This window comes from Candoia aspera, chromosome 4, assembly GCF_035149785.1.
Source record: "Candoia aspera isolate rCanAsp1 chromosome 4, rCanAsp1.hap2, whole genome shotgun sequence".
NCBI classification, from domain to species: Eukaryota; Metazoa; Chordata; class Lepidosauria; order Squamata; family Boidae; genus Candoia; species Candoia aspera.
Genome location: NC_086156.1, coordinates 39,459,216 through 39,479,603, shown reverse-complemented (window position 1 = coordinate 39,479,603; position 20,388 = coordinate 39,459,216). Strand labels below are relative to the sequence as shown.

Genomic DNA, 20,388 nt, shown 5'->3' with positions numbered 1-20,388 from the left:
TGCTGAAACTGCTGGCAATCATAGTTAACAACACTGCATCTCTGTTAGGCCCATGCACATCAAAGTCCTACTATAATAATGTGACTTGCTGGACAACTGGTGTTTCCATAGATACGGTACATTTCTATCAATCCTTTAAAATATTTCTCACAACAGCCAACTCCCCTGAAGAGATAATAATGGCTTTCACAAAAGCAATCAAAGGCTGCAATCCTTCAGTCACTGAACACCATCAGTGGGGATATTCCATTTCTTATCAATTTTGTGGAGATGATAGATTCATTTTTTCACCCCTGGATTTTTTTTTAAAAATGTATTTTTTAAAATTATTTTTTGGAATTGATGTCAGTGTGATGCAATATATATGGCATTCCAACCAATAAAAATTCTGCTTTATTTGAGTTTCTGTTTTGCATTTGCTGTCTGTTTAGACAGTACAGGTAGACTTTGTTCAATAACCAAATCTGGGACTGCCTGGATTGCTGTTGCTAAATGATGTAGTCATGTGACATTGTGCTTTACGACCGCATCACTTAGCAATGGCAATTCTGGTCCCAATTGCAGTCATAACTCGAAGTCTACCTGTATAGCTTTTAGACACATTTGCTTGTGCTTTCCCTGTGTACTGTGTTTTGGAAATGGGCCTTAGCAGGAAAGGAGCCAGGACAGTGGAGTAAAACCTATGGGTTGACAGAATAGCCTAAAATAAGGCTGGACAAAGAAATGTAGGCTGGCCAGTGAATGGCTTCTGCAGTGGTGGTGATGAACATCCAGAGATCTATGGAAAAACAGCTATAATGCAGGTTTGCAAATGTTTTTGTTGGAACACTTCTAATTAAAAGAAGGTATTTCCAATTCTAAATGAAAAGATGACCTTGCTTGGTGGTAAAAAGGTCTGCTGCCCCCTCCTCCCCCAATATGTCCTTAAATACCCAAGAGAGTACAGTGTGAGAGGGCGGCCATTCTTCTTGCAGGAGATGTTCCTGTATTAGTTACCAGAAATCAATGTGAAAAACTCCCTATGGCTTTACTGTAATTAACCACATATGACATATGGGCTAACAAGGAAACGGCAGACTGAAGCTTCACCATTCAATCTCTGTTACAGATCCTGTTTCTCTCTCCCTCATCCCTCCTTTTGGCCCAACATACCAGGATTGCAGTCTGTGAGAAGTGAGCAAATTGAAAGAAGAACTTTAGAAATAGTTAATGCTGGACTCCAGTTGTCCTTTAAAATGTCCAGACAGATCACTCCTTGGCTGTTAATGTTGCAGTGATAGATTCTTGTTCGAAAGGTAACCTATAGGAGAAAAGAAAAAACAACAACACATAAGGAATTTGTGTTTATCCTCAGCTCTAAACAACAGTCATAAGGATATTCTGTCTTTTCAGATAGGCACTCCAACATTTCCTACAACAGAAATTAAATACTGAATTTGTCTAAGCCTATTTACAGACAACTTCCAATTTCTGATAAATTACTAATCTGCCATCAGACAACTTTCTATTATTTCTGGTTCTGCCATAGCTTTTGACCAAATGCTGTTCTCCCTTAATTCCAAAATACCAAACCCCACTTGTGCAGGCTTTTCTAGAGTTTACAATGATAATAATTTTAAAAATCCTTAGATGTTACCTGAGATGAATCAGACAATATTGTTAAAATGAAATTTTGCTACATCTGATTTTCATTCAAAGGGATTAACATTAGCTTGACTGATTAATTTAAGACATGTTTTCTGATCTCATAGAAAAGATCTAAAATTTCACTTTCTAATGGTCAGAAGGCTTCATGCAGACCACCAGTATACCTTTTACAGCTCATAGGGCCCAACTCCTGAATGAGGGGGCCAAAACCTTTGTCCCATTTTTGTACTGTTTTGGATTAGCTACATTAAGAGCCAAAATGTTTGTCTTAAACCTCGCAGCAGCTTAAAGTGCTCATTCAGTTCTTAAAAATCATTGAAAAAATGGATCCTGCACTTTTGCAGTGTGGTCCTTGACATGTTGTACAATGGCTAATGTTGCCCTTGAGCTGACAGAAGACGTGTGCATCTGCCATAGATAATGAGGAAACTCTCATGGATTCATCTTGTATTTGATTACATTCCTTAGTTGGTCCTTAAAAGTGGTTGGATTTCACATGTTGTAATAATTCATTAAGTCACTGATTCTACAGGCTAAGAATTCCTGCTATTTCTAATTAGTGAATGATAAGCTGAATACCTGTTATGTGATCTCAACAGCAAGCAACATTTCATCAAGGACAATCTTATACAATTTTTGTTTTTGGAATGCTTTTAATTACAGTAGGCTGGTTACAGAGACTGATTTAATCTTGTACAAACTTACTTTGGCTATCTCTATTTTCCCAGTCCAGGTTTTCCTTTTATTTTTTCTTACCTACCTTCTTATTTTATTTGTTTGTTTGTTTATATATAAATCAAATTTATATAGCCACCCATCTCACCAGAAGGGTCTTCTTACTTGAGTTAAAAAATAAATCTGGATTTTCAGTAATTTCTCAGATGCCAGTGACTAAAAATAGGAATGTAGAAGTCTTCTCTCCTACCCATCCAATTTTCTGAATAATTTTGTAGCATCCAAAGGAAAGCATATCTTTTTTTTTCCAGCTCATTTTTCTTCCATTTTTTAAGTTACAGATAATGGTACATCTTATAATGTATTAACAGAAAAGCTTTGTGAGAATCACTACTCTATCATTTGAATGCAGCTCTAGACATCAGAAGAAGGATCTCTGCTTCATTAGGTACTGGAGATGCAACAAGACTAAGATAATTTAATCTTATTTAGACTGACATGGTTTAATAAAAACAAACAGACTGGCAAAATAAATAAATAAAGAGATCAATAAGGCACAATGCAGACTACAGATATGGAGAATATTAGGCTGAGAACTGTAAATCTATTCTTTTTACCAAACTTAACTGACAAAGACCAATTGCAAAACTGATGAATTTATAGGGTGATTCTTATTCTTAGCTTACATTTTACATTTTGGGTTGAAAGTTGAACTTGACAATCCAAATGGCTCCTTCCAATTCTGTGATTTTATGAACTTACATGTATAGAACAGACTTTGGATTCAAGACGCAGTTTACCAGGGAGTAGAACTCTCTCTGGTACAGTATACATGGCAAGTACATCCTTCTGGATAAATAAGGCAACTAAATAATTTCAGAAATCTGTAAAAGTAGATACTTCAAAAGGAGATAAGCCTACAGGTGTCTTGGATACCTCCCCCCCACCAAAAGATAAGAAGGTATACTTGGCCACATTGAGAAGCAATAATATATTCAGATTAAACTATAAAGAATGTAGTAATTTTTCAGCTACACTCATGACAGGGCAGGACAAAGTGACAAATTGTTTAATCCAATGATACAGAGATGATTTCAGGGACACTGTGGACTACCTGACTGAATCAAAACTTACTAATGGAATAACACCACGCAAGACCTGTAGGTGTCAGCATCTAAAGGCAAGGCATCATGTGCACTATCCAGGTACACAAAGCTACATTTTAAATGGCTGATTTGCCATAGTGATGAGACCTCAGTATTGGTCAGTCAGGGGTCTTGAAAAAAATGGCCCGATTTATAAGTTTCTTCCTGGTTTACCTGGCTGGGTGGTATGCATTTTCTCTTACCAGTAATTCCCTGAAGGGACCTCCCTTTACTTTGATCAGTGGAAAAAGCATGTAACTCTCTTAATCCACTAATGAAAACCATGAATAATTAAGCTTTGAGTAATCTGAAGTACTATTTCTTTCCCTTGGAGTTGCCAAGCTTTCAGCTTTGTGATTCTTTCTGAAAGAAAATGGAGACCTGGGCCAAGGTTTCAGTATCATAGAAAAGAAATACACGGCATAACTATACCGAACAGAGACAATAAGCATGTCTTAGGTCCTTTATCTAAAAAAACCTCTTCATGGTTGCATGTGGATACTCAATCATATCAAAAATCTTGGGGAAGAGGGGTGATACTGATCACAGAAATCTCTACAACTGCAATGTCTGGACAAATGATACTGATAATTGTGGAAGTCGTTGCCATTTTTTATTATACTGCCTGCCTGCTCAAATTAATGTTTATATCACACGACTGTGGGCTAGACTGCAGTTTACTGGTCAACAGACCGTAATGTGTAGAAAAGTCATGGGAGGAATACACAATTCCAGTTCTGAGTGTGCTGTAAAAGCAGATCTCATTATACTTCATGTAGCCTGGATCAGTCTGAGGGAGAAATATTTCTGCTTGAACTTGAATTTGAAAAAACCTTTTCAGCTGGTCCTTGTGTCAGACACTAATTTACTTGACCTTTTCCCTGCACTGATCTTATCCTATCCCAACTAATGAATCCAATTCTAAAATACCCATCTTTCAGGACTCAGAAAAATTAGAACAATTTTGCAGAATGAAAAAGTTACATGAAGAAAGATTTAGGGAACTGGATATGTTTAACTTGAAAAGAGAAGAACTGGGAGTTGGGTGGGTGGTGTCAGACTTCTGAAGCATCTGTTTCTTCTGAAGTATCTGAAAGGACATCACACAGAAGACTATAACCTGTTATATATTGTCAAAGAATGCAGAACATGGAATAATAATCGTAAAGGATGGGAAAATAAACTATTAGGAAAAGCAGTGGTAAATGTAGTTCAAAAGCGAGAACTAAGTATCCAGGCTGGATTCTTTAATTTGGATTCCTTCTCTGAACAGGGGGCTAAGCTTGGTACCCTAAATGGTTTTTCCAACTCTATGATTCTATGGCTCCATCTTTGTACCAGAGCGGAACATAAAAAAAAAAGGGAAGAAAAAAAAAAGAGGTTTCGCTTAAAGTACCAAATCATCCTTTAATTAGGTTAGTATGCTTTAATGAAAAATGTCTTCTAAGTGAATCTGTGATAGTAACTACCGAATGTTACACCAAATAATGTACTTATATTTTAGGTTTTAATTTTATATATGCTAAATTCTATTCTAAAAAATTAGTATTTCCTTTTCAACTAGCCATTATACAGGCATTTCAATTTATGGTGAACCACTGCCATCCTGTGTCAATTGTTTGCATTACATGAGAATTACACAGCCTTAAGAGGGGTGAGGAAATTTACTTCAGCATGAATATATTGCTACTTTTCTTCACAACTTTAGGCAGGATACTTATCCGACATCTGCTTTCTAAAGACAGGTCCTTTATTAAGAGGCAGAAATTAGTAATCTTTTACTACAAGTGCTGATTAGAGAACACTTCTTATTACATTCCTGATGCACAGTGCTTAGATTTGCCATCCATTTAATGCATTCTTCCTCTAGGGACCAATTGTCAAACCAATTTAGCCCAAATCTTCTACCAGATGTATAGATATCAGCTCTGAGTGCTCCTATGAAAAATGTTGCACTGACATTAATGTATTCAGCACATATCTGTAGTGATGAGGGTTGGGGTTAGGAAACAAGAGTAAAGGAAGTCAGAAAAGGAACAACAGGTATGCAGGATGAAAGAAAAGGGTTTTTTTCACCATTCCACCCCTTATGTATGTGTGCCTGTTTGTGATCAGTGGAGGGCAACTAGAGAAATTCCAGAAACACTCTCCAGGCAACCTTACATTTAGAACACCATTGTGGGCAAACCTGAAGGATTTGGAGTGCAATTAAAACTCCCCACTAAAAGCCTTCCTTGTAAAGAAGGGGCAGGTCAGTTATTATTCTGTGCATTTGTATGAAAACTGTAGTTTGGTCTTTAAGGTCTCAACTAATTGCCTATAACAGTGGAAATGCAAAAGCTGAAAAAGCCTGGATATCAATTTTTTTCTTTCATTCAGAGCAAAATGTGTACTCACTTGGTACAGAAGAAAATGCTGAGGCATTAATACAAATGAAAATATGTTTTCTTGAACTCTTTATAAAAATACACACTTGGATAATTTATATTGTACGTAAAACGGGAAAAAAAGGCTGTGTCTGAACAATACCTGCAGATATGAATTTTGCTAAGCTACAATTGTGTTACCAGGTTTCCAGTATGCTTCTATTGTGTCCACTTTTTCAGAGTGATTTTGACAGTGGAATAGCATAGTACATTACAAAATTAATACAACACTTTAATATAATATTAATTTCTGGAAATCATCCTCTTCGTTTGGCTTTCTCATTGTTATATTATTAAAATATACAGTTCAGGAGTGCAAACTGTATAGGCCACCAGCACCCTTTTTATGACTCTAAAGCCCCCTCCAAAACAGCATGCCTTTTTGCACTGGGAATTTTGGGGTTTTAAGGATTAAAATAGGTGCCTTAAACTCTACAGAGACTTACTTCTTTCCACATTAATATTCTCATCGCTCCCTCCCTGCTTTTTTAACAAGAGAAATGGTTAAGGTTCAGCATAGGTGCCTTTAGCTTTTGCAAAGAAAAAAGCATTAAAAAATGTCTTTTGGAGCTTGGCTTGAAGATGCTGTGCAAAGCAAAGTGGGCCCTTGAGCCAATAGACCCTGTGTACCCTTGTTTTAGTTATTATGCTAGATGGGAGACAGAGAAAAATGATTACTAACGGAACGCAGGAAAGGTTATTTCTAGTTACAATAGGAAAGAGTTATATTTACTAGTTGGATCCAGAGTAAGTCACTCTTGAGTAACAGGAATTAAATTCAACTAATTCAGTCTGAATCCAAAAAATCTACAGAATATTTAGATAAGAAAATCTTAGCAATGTAATATTCAGTGACAATGCCAGAGGCTATACTCTCATTGACTCATTTTTTTGTTCAAGTTTATTCATTAGAAAACTTTGATAAGCTTAATTTTCCAAAGTTAACAAAAGAAAAAGTATTTGCAACCATTACAAACAATCTCTCATTTGCAAAAATTAAAAGAAGGACTATTCAGTATAATCACTGTTAATTGAATTACTATCTCTTTCTTGGAATTCATACAGAAAACAGGTGGTACTTTCCAAATTATCTTCTTCAACCTGATTGCAGCCCACTGAATCATATTCATAATCCATAAATTTTTCAGTGTTGTTGAAGAACATGTTATTTGAATATAGGATGGTATGGTAAAACTTTCTCTGCTGAGGTTACATTCTGGTCATTTGAAACTTGTTTGGAAGAGATAGATAAACAAGATAATTTTTGCCTGGTATAATTTGTGGCTAAAATTGTGGTAATAAGCTGTTTAGTATCCAGCACTAAATACCAGCCACTTTTGAACATGCAAAATGAATGCAATTTTTTTCTACTGTTGATTGCTCTAAGTTGGATGATGATTGTTATACTTGGAAGGCACCACAGGCAAACATCTATAAGAATTAGAGGCAGAACACAAAAGGCAGAACATGATTGGATAGAATAGAAGGGTTGATACATAGCATTCTAATACCATTCTCAAATCAATTTGCATAATTTGAAGTCTGGGAGACAAAGCAGCATAGTATGATAATGATTTAAAGAATATTTTAAACAAAAACACAAGAGGAGGAGGAGGAGGAGAAAAGAGATACTGTTGCATTAAAAAAAGAGGAAGAAAGTTTGGTGATAACATCCTCCTCTTTGTCAGAATACAGTGTCTTGATGTCTATGCTTCTTAGTGATAAACACAAAAGCTATTTGTGAATGACAGGAGTCAGACAAGAGGCAAGCGTGTTTATAGCTTATCAGCCAACTCTTTAAACTCACCCATCCTTCCTTTTAAGCACTGTGTTAGTACAGCTTGTCATTCCCTACAGAGTTTGGGGTAGGGGTGTAGTGCCTGTAGTTATGTGATTGTACATACAATGTTTCTCTGAATTTCCAAATACTCCACATAATTAGTAGATCGTTATTCTCTTTAGAGTGTTTGATAGCTTAATTTGGAAGAAAAACATGTCATCAATTCCAGAACCTCATTTAGAAGAAAAGCACCTATACTTTCCTCAATTACATAATTTTTATTAGCTCTTCTATTTTTTTAATTGTTAAAAATATGACAAGGCTAAAAATCTCTACACTTTCATATTTATAAGAGTGACAGCTAAGTTGTTCGTTAGCTTCTTATTCCAAGTGTTGTAACCTCCTTGGAATTTATGGAAAGATTAAAATATACTGAAAACAATAACTTTAAGAAGAAAGTTGGAATGTTTTAAGTCTGATTTAGTAAAAACAATTATTCCCTATAAATGCACTGGAGGAAGGAGATGGGGAGGTAATAATTTGCTAGATTATCTTCTCCCTGGACTGCTTACCACAGCTCTGTGGTAGATGGCAATGGCTACTATAGTAGAAGATAGAACTGGAAAAAATCACTGTCAGTCCCCTTTTTCTAGTGCATGGACTACAAGGGTACCTAAGATCGCATTACTAACATCTGATGGATAATGGAAAATGCAAGAGAATTCCAAAAAACCTTTCAATAATCAATAAAGCAAAAATAGACTATATAGAGCACAACAAATTGTGAATAGCCCTTAAACACATGGGTGTTTACTCATCTGCCTACTGAAGAATTTAGATGATGACCAGGATGCAAGAGCTGGAATAGAAAATGGTACAACTAAACAGTTTAAGGTTGGGAATGGAGTGTGCCATGGTTGTATGCTGCACCTTATTTATTTAACTTATATGCAGAGTATATCATGAAAAATATTGGACTAGAGGAAATTGGAATTAAAATTGCCAGGGAAGCATCAACAACCTCAGATATGCTGATGATACCAATTTGATGATTAGAAATGAGGAAGACTTAAGGAATTTCTTTAAGATAAAAAAAAGAGTACAGAAGTCAGTCTGATGCTCAATATTTAAAAAAAAAATCCAACCACTAATACTAGGTAAAAGATTATTTATTAACAGTAAACTGCCCCAATCTATATAACTCTGGACAGTATGCATGGAGAACCAATAAAAAATGAATAATTCCATGTTTAAAAAACAACAGCTCAAAATTATAGTTTGAAACAATCACAAAAACAAGAAGTACACATGTACCAAAATGCTCTAGTGCCCAAAGGCCTGCTGAAATAAAATCCTTTTGAGGGCCTTCCTGATCAGAAGGCAGTTAGGGCCCAGTCATAACAGACATTTATCATCCTAGGCTTAAAAATTCACAGGCATGATAATTGCAGCCATAAAATAAGGATATATAACTTGGTATAACTGTATGTTTAGAAGTGGAGAGAGATTCATATTCTAACCAGCTGGGCATTCCTATGCTATTAATTACTAATTAATTAATTAGTCTCCTCACCAATCATGCAAGACTCATGAATAAGAGATTGAGAAATTCTGCTTTAGGAACCTGGGAGATAATTCTAAAGGGGGAAAACAATTCAGTTGCTGAGAATTCTGTAACTTTATCATATGCTCTTAAAAAAATATACACACACACAGACACACACACAGACAGACACACATATACCCAGTAAAAAGACTCTAGAAGAATCTTGCTCTCAGTGAAGATGGGGTGGTCAAGAATTTGACACTTGGGGAAAAAAAACTACAATAATCTAGACAAAATATCAAATTTCAGAGACATCACACTCATAACAGAACTAAGTATTTTAAAGATTTTTTTTTAGTTTTAGTGAAATACTAACAACTAGAACACCAACCAAAAAAAACCTAATACAGTACTGATTATATAGTAAAAAACCCTACATATACTATACTGATTAAAATAAACTAAAAATAACAGAAAGGAAGAAAAAAAAAAAGAACTAATTAAAAAAAAGATCCACACAATATCCATTTGTATTAGCATGGGATCAATTCAATCCTTAAACTTGTCATTAAATCTATATAGAAACATACTGCTTTATCTTCCAATTTTTAGAATATAATGACTTTTGAAAAATAGATAACATACTCATATCTTGAATCCATTCCTTAATATCAGGAGGATAATTTTCTTTCCATTTACATAAGAACCAAAGGTCTTAATAAAATTACAAATTGCATATTGTATATTTTTCAGAAATATATCTCTATATTTTAGAAATATAGTTTAACATTACTTTTATGTCTTATTATACTCTTTCCAAAATTGTCATAACATATGCTGTGATTTTAAACCAAAACAGAAATGTGGCTGGACAAGAGCAAATCAAATGAGTTAAAGAGCCCTCTGATTTCTTGCAGTACCAGCGCAAAAAAAAATCTGATATTCCACTTCTTAAAACATTATTTGAGAGATCCAATAGACATGAAATAAGGTTTTCTAATATATTAATTTCTTTCTTAAATCATAAGAAGTAAATTTTACATTTTTAAAAACCTGGACCTTCTGATTTGCCAAAATTGGATATTCCAATTCTTCGTTCTATGTAACTAATGCTAACTTTCATAATATTCTTAATCAAATGGTTTCATTTCAAGTGCTCCATCCCTTAAGGATACTAAGATTCTGGATACTCTGAGGCTACTACTGCATCTGGGCCATATAGTTTTAGCTAAGTTCCTAGTTCTTGCTTTCTGAAGTGCCTTATTTCACTGCCTATTGTATTTTCAATCACAATTAACAAGATACAAAATTTACAAATACACTGATTTTATAGTCTATAAAGCAACTTGTAAATCCACTGGTTTTCTGATAAATGAAAGACATCATTTAAATGATTATAATTCTATGCAAGAATTTGAAAGTAATTAGTTGAAAAAAAGAATACAAAAATACCCAAGAGCAACAAGGTATTGCTTCTATTTGTTAGACAAGTACCAGTTCTTGTCTGATTCAAATGGATCTTTGCTTGACAAAGCTTTTGAAATTTTAGCAGTCTTCCAAGAGGTGGGATATATTGACATACAAGATTGCAGAGAATAAATATTAAGCCACAGTGGGCAAAAGAAAAATGGTATTTATGTAAGACAGGAATAGAAGGAAAGCCACGTATTTGGTACATACTTCAGTGGTCTTTCCTGGCCAGGAAAAGAACAACTTTTGAAATTTCCTGATAGATATCCAAGTATCTCAAATACATTAGTGTTGTACTCTCCAAGAATTTTTTTTGGTTGAACCTTATTTTGATGTAATAGGTAAATGGTAATAGCCATTTAGCATAGTCAATGCTTATTTAGATAAGATGCCAGCATCTCATTGTTAAGCTTCTTTTTAGGAACACTTGCTTAATTATCTCATTAATGAGATTCGGAAAGTAGGTTAAAACTGTAGTCATTCAAGTAAGGTTTGCAAAAAACGGACAATCTGCTGCCCCTATAGTCTGCCCAGATTAGACAGACACTAGTTTTAGACAGAACACTAGACAATAGTGTTCTAGTTTGTTTTTATAAACTCCCTTGTAGATCCCAACAGAAGAAAAGCCAGTATATAAGTATTTTAAAGAAGTAAATAGATGGTTGTAATCTGAAAATCAACAATCCATGGTTCTCACAAAATTTAGAAAAATAATGTATGTAAAAACCACAAAGATATGCCTTCTATGGAAAAATACCCACCCACTGTAAACTGTTTTATAAATCTATGATTTAAACTATAGCAATGTTAAAATATCTCAGGTATAATCAATGCAGACACTTTTATTGTAACAATTGCTTATGCAATCTATTTTATATCCATACAGTTTTCTTTATTTACTTTAAAATTGGTACTCCTTGTTATTCATCTCATGGAACTGCATTTCCATTACAGCAGCTGTTTTCATATACTTAGAGCCAAATATGTATACATCTGATAACAGTCTCCCAATATCTGAAGGGCTGTCATGGGGAAGGGGTGTGGCTTTATTCTCCATACTGCCTGAGGGTAGGGCAAGAATGTTGCGGGTCCCTTCAGTTAGGGAAGTATCTAGTGGGGCCAAGGAAAAGGGCCTTCTCCGTGGTGGCTCCCTCCCTTTGGAACATCATTCCCCCAGAGATAAGACTGGTTCCCTCCTTGCTCCTTTTCCGGAAGGCCCTGAAGATGTGGTTTTGTCAGTGGGCCTGGGGACTCCAGGTTGCTTCGGAGCCAATCAAGTGGCTGATATGAATGTGTATTGTGTTTTTATGGTTTTTAATTCTGTAGGTCGCCTAGTGTCACCATGTGTGAGTTGGGTAGCCTTATAAATTTGTTAAATAAATAAATAAACCAGTGGGTTGAAACTGTACAGGGGGGAATTTAAACTCAAAATAAGAAGGCATTTCCTGGGCATGACAGCTATTAAGCAGATGAACAGTCTGCCTCCTGGAGTCATGGGTGCTATTTTACTGGAGGTTTTCAAGCAAAGGTTGGACAGTCCCTTTTCTGGCATGTTATGAAGATTTCTGCCCTGGGTTGGACTGGAAGCCCTCCAAAGTCCCTTTCAACCCTACGATTCTATGATGATCTTAATGGCTACCCTTAGCTATGCCAGGCAGAGATTTCCGCAAGTGCAACTCATTGCACAATCAATATGGCATATGCTCCAGTCATGCCTGTGGTACATACCCATGTGGAAGGGAGCTACATTTGCAGAAAGGAAAAAATATTAAATGAATGAAATTATACTGAATACTATATAAAATGTTAATGCATTGTATATAGTGATATATTAGCAGCTAATGAGAACATGTGGTACATTTCTTACCTTTGGAGGCTTGAAGGGATATTCTGGTGTAAATGTGATGTCAAGGAAGAAAACACCACCCTCATATACTGAACCTGGAGGTCCTAAAATAGTTGATCTCCATTCATAGATGTTATCACCCTTGGGGCCAGCACTGTAAATTAAATGGGGAAACAAAAAATTGACAGTGATTAGCTTAAATAAGGCTTCAATGTTTATGAAAAGTAGCTCAATTCCTGTAAACATATTCATTATAAAATTAACACTGTAAGGCAGGGACTGACAACTAGCAGCCTATATTGATTGTATCTCACAGAAGGCTGCCATCTGGGGTGATGATGAAGGTAAAAAAAAAAGGGAATACTGCTCTTCCCAATGCACTTTAAAGAAGGCAGAGTGACAACTATTTCAGTTCTCAGCTGGCAGGCTCTGGAAGATTGAAGTAGAAATTAAAAAAAAAGTAGGTTACTGAGGAATCTTGCAATCATCCATACACACAGACACACACACACACACAAAGATAGAAGCTTATATAATAGTAAATCCCACACAAATGTGATTCCAGAAACATTTCCTTATCTTGTATACTGCTTCCTTGTATGTTTCCATCACAATTTAGAATGTCTAGTTTTGACCTATAAAACTTTTATTTACAACTATCTTTTCCACTAAATGACAGATTTTAAAATCTTAACAGAAACCCACTCGGACCTCAAAGAACAAATGAATGGTTACTGTGAATTTACTATTTACAGAATCTCCCAGATGGAGTTTATTTATCAAATTTCTATGGCTGCCCACCTAGCTAATGGAACTCTGGGCAATGAACAAAATAAACACAACAGAATAAAAATATCCAATCCATTAAAAGAAAAAGAACAAGAGAAATAAAGTTCAGGGACCAAGTTCAGCATCAGTCCCTGACTACCACCCAAAGGGTCAGATGTGACTCAGTGCTTGCACAGGGGACCTTTCACCTTCACTGTTATAAAGGTATGTTTGCTAATATGTTTTCTGTACCATTATATTGTAATCTTTATCAGTGAAGCTCATCAATAATAGAACACAGTATCTTCAAAGGAGTCATGGAATTGGAAATAATTAAATTTATGTGTGAAACTGCAAGAAAAAAAGATCTATGTTTGACTCAAAAGTACATCAACATTAATTCAGAGTGGGAGGGGAGAAACCTCTTCAAAATCCAAACATACTGTGGTATTCCCAAGAGGACACTTTGCCTCAGCTGCTTTGCTTGAACTATGTATACATCACACTTGAAACAGAAGCCTTGCTTACTAGTGTATTTAAATAAGATGCAAAATTACTACTTTAGATTATGAGGTACATAATTAGCAGATAAAACTTTTTTCAGGATTAGGTTATAGATGATGCAGTCTGGATTCTCTCCCAGATGGGCACAGAAGTTATGCCATCTCTAGAATTGTAACAAAAAGCCAAAAGCCAAATAATAGTAGAAAATTGTTTATACTTATATTTCATGATCTAACTCAAGCTAACATTAGGGTTCCCCATCCAGACACCAATTAGATCCAGAACTTATTTAGCAAAGAAACGGTAATGAAAGATGGAGTGGGGGGGGGGGGCCATAACAGACCTTAAAAATGATTTTGAGACTACCAGCATATTGGTCAATTATACTTTTGCAAGAAAAAATCCCTCTATCAAAACTTCACACAATGAAATTTATCTCAGAATACAGGCAATTTAAGAAGTATCTTACCCCTCAGTCAGCACACGGACTAGATACATACTTTTTAAATGCTTCACTCAGTGATGTTTTGCAAATGTTATGACTATGTTACTTTATTTACATGATCAGTTCAAGCAGACACCACAGCTAACTGCAAACTTACAGAGAAAGAGTTCTATTGAATATCCTCAGCCATGAGTCTAAGGAATTATCTAAATGGGATTACAGTGCTGCTAAAATACTATCATTACCTCAAGTTGCATTAGAAAGCTCTCCTATGATGGAACTCTGCAATAGCAATTTAGAACTGGAGAGTGCAGCTAGAATTGTCCCCTGGGACTCTTAGTGAGAAAAAAGGAACTTGATTATTCTTAACTACAAGTTTCTCTGCCACAATTTTAGTTAGCTTCTTTATTTTGTTTTTCTTTTAAAAATTATATTGCTAAGTGTTACTGAAAGAAACATGCTCTCTCTTCTGTATCCAAATTAGAATTGTCAATGCATGCTGCTTATATTGCCAAAAACTAGGCAATTCACTGTGGCTATTAAAAAGTAATATACAGCTTTACAACACAACGGAAAAAAAACCCCCAGCAAACCAGAAGTGACCAAGAGACGGAGGTGCCATATGTTTTGGCCTTTGCACCTCCGTCTTTTGATCACTTCTTTAATGGATGTCTCAGATAATTCCTTATCTATAAGGAGGGGTTAGCTGTTGATATAAAACACATTAAAATGGTTTATTAAACACCCTTCTCTTTGCTAATAGTCATTTTAGCCCTTTCTATCAACTATACACAATAGCGCTGCAAAAAATTAAAAGTGTACATGTACGAAAATAATGGAAAAGGAAATGTGGTCTGTGTAACACCATTCAGGTTTCAATTAAAAGTGAATCAAGAAATCAAGAACTGAAATACTACTTGAAAAATAGTATTAATGGACAGATATAACAAAGACATAATTAGTAAAGGTTTATTACAACATACACATATTCTGATGACATTTTTCTTACAATTATCAACTATGGAGTATCTACTCAAAACCTCTCGTCTCTTTCAATAGTACTGACCACAGTGGGGGTGGGAGATGAAGGCTCTCCCCAGCCCCCGACCTTTAGTATGGTGTTAGAGCATGGATTATTGTTTCCCAGCTCCACCTCATGCTCTATCACTCCCACCTTACACTCATGCAGTTTCTGAAGATTTTTAAGGTCTATATGAATGATCTAGTTCCAGATAAATAGCAAGGCGGTGAAATGACAAATTCAGAATCTTCAGTCATAATACTTAAGTTATACATAGTTCCACATTATTAATAAGCTGTTTCATATATGCTTGTCTTAGAGAAAATTCCAAAGGTGTTAATCATAGTAAAAGAAAAAAATATATATATTGAGTTAAATAGCTTATGCTTCTTGAGAGCCATCAAATGCTCTCTGTAAAGTTTGCAACTTTTAGGGAGCCTTTCTGGTTTATTTTAGCATGTATGCCCCAAGTTCTTTATGACATGTGATATGCAAGAACCATGCAAAGTCTCATATTATCAAAACATAATTAACGTTAAATTTCAATAATGTATAGATTTGTCAAGTCAGCATTTATATGTGCCAGTGATAAAGCATGAATGATATTAAAGTCTTTATTCTGAATAATCAATTATCACCTCTTCTTCTACCCTTCCCCCTGGAAAATAATCTGACATGAAAGAGGCTTCATCTTAAAAAAAATATTGCATTTTTATATTATTATTATTGCATTATTTAATACTGATCATATTATTTTTTACACTATTTTTCATTACATTTTTGAGCACTTATGAGATACCCAAACTTCAGAATGCTGAAACCATCTACCATTGGCTTTCATTAATTATACAATACAATTTCTTTGACTGGAAAACGTGAGCACTGTGGTTTGTTGGTTTGTTTTAACTTAATGTTTATATTTTTCTCTCTGCTTTTCAACCACAGCAAAGTAACTAGGAATATTTAAAAACGAAACACAACCTCTGAAATTAAAGTGAAAAACAAAAAACTGCTTACTGGGAAGTTCATAGCAGGCCTGGGTCTATGCATAATAAGACACTGCCTGTCTTATGCCCACTTTTAAAGATTTCAACAACGCAAGTTAGCAATTGTTTGACAGGCTGGAACTAGGAAAAGTGTCCTTATTCACCAGTGGCACTTCTTCTTTATGTTTGAGTCAAGTAAATAAATTTGGGCTTTTTAGTATATTTTGTTTTAGTATTCGAACAATTAAAGCTTCAATAAATTATAAGCAAAGAAACTGGCCAGTCAATGTAGGGCCATGTGGTATCTCGGGATCACTAATGTTACAACGTATTGCTAGAAAACAGTCATATTTCCTCTTTCTTCAATATTACTTTTACGTTAAGCAAATTAGAACAACATCTGCAACTTCATCCCACTATAAAAACAACCAACCAAGCAGAATAGCCCTCTCAGAAAACAGAAAAAACAGCCTAAAACCTCTAAGGCTGCTGTACTTTAGCAGCAAAAAAAGAAACATTACCAATCAATCAAATATAAAGTGGAACATGGAACAGAACAACATTTTGTCCATTTTCATTTCATACTGCTCTGTGTTGTTCTTTATTGTCAAGATTAAACTGAATTGATGAGTTGGCCACAGGCAAAATGCCTTGAAGCAGCATAAAGCAGGTGACAAGGACTGAGAGAGAGGTTTTAAACTGTAGCTGATGTAGATCCTGCGATATCGTAACTCAGCAGGAATGGGTCCTCTGGTCACTCATTCTGGCTGATTTTATTCCATCAGAAATAAATTGTGCACTTACGTATATAGAGCAATTGCTTATGGATATTTTCTACATACAGTTAATACATACGTGTGTGTGTGTGTAGTTGTACAGAAATAATGAGTTCAGGTAATGGCATCTAAAATGTCTGAAAAGGGAAGCAGAAGAGACAAATAGATACCTTGAGGTTTATGGTACATCAGTAGCTTGACCAAATATGCAACACAATAGTTTCTTTTCAAATTCAAGATGAGAGGAAAGAGACTGAATTATTGCATCTATCAAATGGGACATGGCATGCATAATTAGGTTCTGAAACACTACTTGCAGTACTCTGTTTGGAGTAAATATATCTTTAAAAATACTAATAAATGAAAGCCACATTAAAAAAATAAATATTTCCAAAAATATTTTGTATCAATAAAATAGAAAGGAAAAACTCTGTCAACATTTAAAAACAACAAATTAAATAGCCAATACATATAAAATTGAAATTAAGAATCAATAAGCCTAGTGGACTTAAATGAACTGCATAACAAATGAACACTGATATACAATCTAAACTGATATAAGTGCCTACTGTGCAGAATGAATTACGGGTAGTCCTCATTTAGTGAGTGCAATTGGTTCACTAAGCGAACCACGTGACTAAAGAGAGAGACGCTGTGAAGAAAGCTGGTTGCTGCCATCTCATTCAGATAAAGTTCTCTTGTACAGGGTCCTGTGCATGACCCGTTTCCCCCACCTTTTTTTTTTACTCCCTTGCAGGAGGGAGAGATTGCTTAAACAAGCTATCTCTTCCTGAGCTGCTTTTCTCCACAGCACAGGGTGTCCCTAAAAAGTGCTAACCGCAAATTAACAAGCTTAGTTCTGTGACTTTAGTTGATTGGGACCCTTGGCCAGCTTGCAGTTGCTGCCTGAAACTGACCAGACCTTAATCAGGTTCAAGCCAAAGGCTTTGTTGTCCTAAATGCCCACATTGGTCAGTAAATGAAGTTTTTATTACTGTTTATTACTGTCATATTTGCTAACGGTATACAAGGCAGTTGCTAAACGAGGACTACCTGTACTAATTTTATATGTATAGTAATATATCGAATAATTATATATTTGGCCCATAAATAAAAAAACCTAGGAAAGAAACAGAAAGATTGTAACACATCCCCTCCAGCAGCCAACATTGAGATAAGCAGGGATTAACACCAGACAAACGATCAGCAGCAAACAATAATCAAGGAACTACCAAGGAGGAAACCATCCCCCACCCCCAAAAAACCTGGCAGGGCAAGCTACTACATATAAATAGGCAACAAACCCCACACTCACTGCACTTATGATGTTACCTAGTTGGGTAATGAAACGTCTGCAAGCAAACAACCAAGCTCAGAAAGCACTGAGAACTCCACAATAATGCATCAAGCAAGCCCTCCTATTTCCTAATTTATACAAAAGCCCTCTTATTTGCTAATTTATAGAATAATCAGTACTTTATTTTGAATCAAGGGAATTACTGTTGTAATAATATAGCAAGCCACCTGTGATTTATTTATTGAGTTTTCCAAATCACTGCAAGGTAACAGATGGGGATTGTAAATTAAACTGAATACTAAACGATTAGGTGAGAAACAGGGTTTAATTTTTATAGATTATTTTTATAGAAAAATAATTTGGGATCAGGCCAAGAGCATTGGTGAATCTACTTGTGACGTATATGTAGATAAAACATACATTATGCTAAGTAGCTTAAGAGCAGTTTGATATTCACACAGCAGAAGCAGAAGACTTGTCAGCAAAAGAACATGAATTAAGAGCCTCAGCAATTAATTGAAAAGCTAGTCCTACCCAACTCACCATAATTCAAAGCAGGAATAGCAGTAAAAAATAGGAAACAGGCTTAAAATATTTAAATTATTCCTTTCTCTTTCCCCACCTCCCATGCACCAGTCCTCCAATTCTCTCCCCCTACACACAAATTATCCATACTTGGGATGTACAGTTCCACTAACATTAAAAAAATCCGCACAATTTTCTAACCACACATTTGAAATGATAGTTTATACCTAGTGATACATTAAACCTAATGCTAACCTACTTTTTAACATTATTATAAATATATTTAATCTATATGAAACACAGTATTATTTTTAAGGTTCAAAAGGAAGGTTATTATTTTTAAGGTTCAAAAGGAAAAAAAACCTTCTATGAAAAGATCAACTTAACTGTATGGTTCGCTGCAAAAATTCCATTTCTAAATCAAACTAAAAGGCTGACAAAATACTAGTCCTTACTCTAGGGAAGCCAGAAGGATAGCTACACTAGTCGCAAGGTAGTGCTGAAGCTCTATGTAGTCCAGCAATAATCACTTTATTTAAAAGCAAGTCCTGGTAAAATGGTTCAGAAAAAAAAATCCATTTTGTATTGGCTTTGGAATACAAAATAAAATCAGTTTTATTCAACAAGGAGTTCCTAATTCCTCTGCAATCTCTTGTCCTGTTCTATCTGAATCTTATATTTTCATACATTAGCAACTGTATTTTACTTTCTAATACTAATATATATTTGTATATATTAATTTTAAAAGGCTTTGGATACAGTCTCTTCCCCTGAGTATGCATAAATATGCAAAGTCCATCTTCAAAAAAGTTGTGAAATAATGTCCTACAATGAACAATGATTCCAGTTTCCTTATAAATTGATATTATATTTTATTCTACAGCTGACTTTATGGTTTGCTTCTTTATGAATAATTTTATGATGTATGGCAGAACAGTATAAATACCTCGTTGAAATTCATGCAATGAAGAAAAAAAACTCTGTCACAACTTGGTTACCTATATTACAAAAAATAGTTAAGCAATTCCCAATAATTATAATCCAAAAAAAGCTAGTTAAAAACAGATGGAAATCCACTGAGTAGTGGAATCACATTTTGTTAGTTGTGTAAAATGATAAGCATTCTAATACTTGTGAATCTTTATGCAAAAGAAAGACCCACTAACTTCTGTGGGATTTCTCACAGAATTCCAATAGGAGACTATTGGAGATTTCAGAATATTTCAGAGTAGATCCTTTTGGACACAATAAAACTTATTTCTAAGTAAAAATGTAGGAAATCCAATTGCATGGAGTTATGATAGCTGGGAGTTTAAAGATTTTTCACAAAGTTCAGGAACCAGGAAAATCTCTAGGAGCCAAATCAAAGAAAAAGAAACCATACAATTAGGCCCCAATTATGAAGCTCAATTTTTATGCACCAGTCCCTATTGTACAGCTGGTCTTTCAGATTCAACAGTGATATGCACATACATGAAAATAATAAATATGACAGTTTTTCCCCCCAAAAAATGCATGCTTCCCACAGTTC

General features: G+C 35.0%; 1 protein-coding gene across 2 annotated transcripts in view; it reads right to left on the bottom strand.

Moving 5' to 3' along the window:
- UBE2E1 (ubiquitin conjugating enzyme E2 E1) overlaps positions 1-20,388 on the bottom strand; it is a 54,432-nt gene that overhangs the window by 1,141 nt on the left and 32,903 nt on the right. For both annotated transcript variants that reach the window (XM_063303884.1, XM_063303885.1), the window contains exons 4-5: positions 12,557-12,689; positions 1,153-1,300 (exon numbers count right to left, since the gene is read on the bottom strand). In XM_063303884.1, the coding sequence (XP_063159954.1) occupies positions 1,153-1,300; positions 12,557-12,689 (281 nt within the window). The remainder of the gene's footprint in view (positions 1-1,152; positions 1,301-12,556; positions 12,690-20,388) is intronic.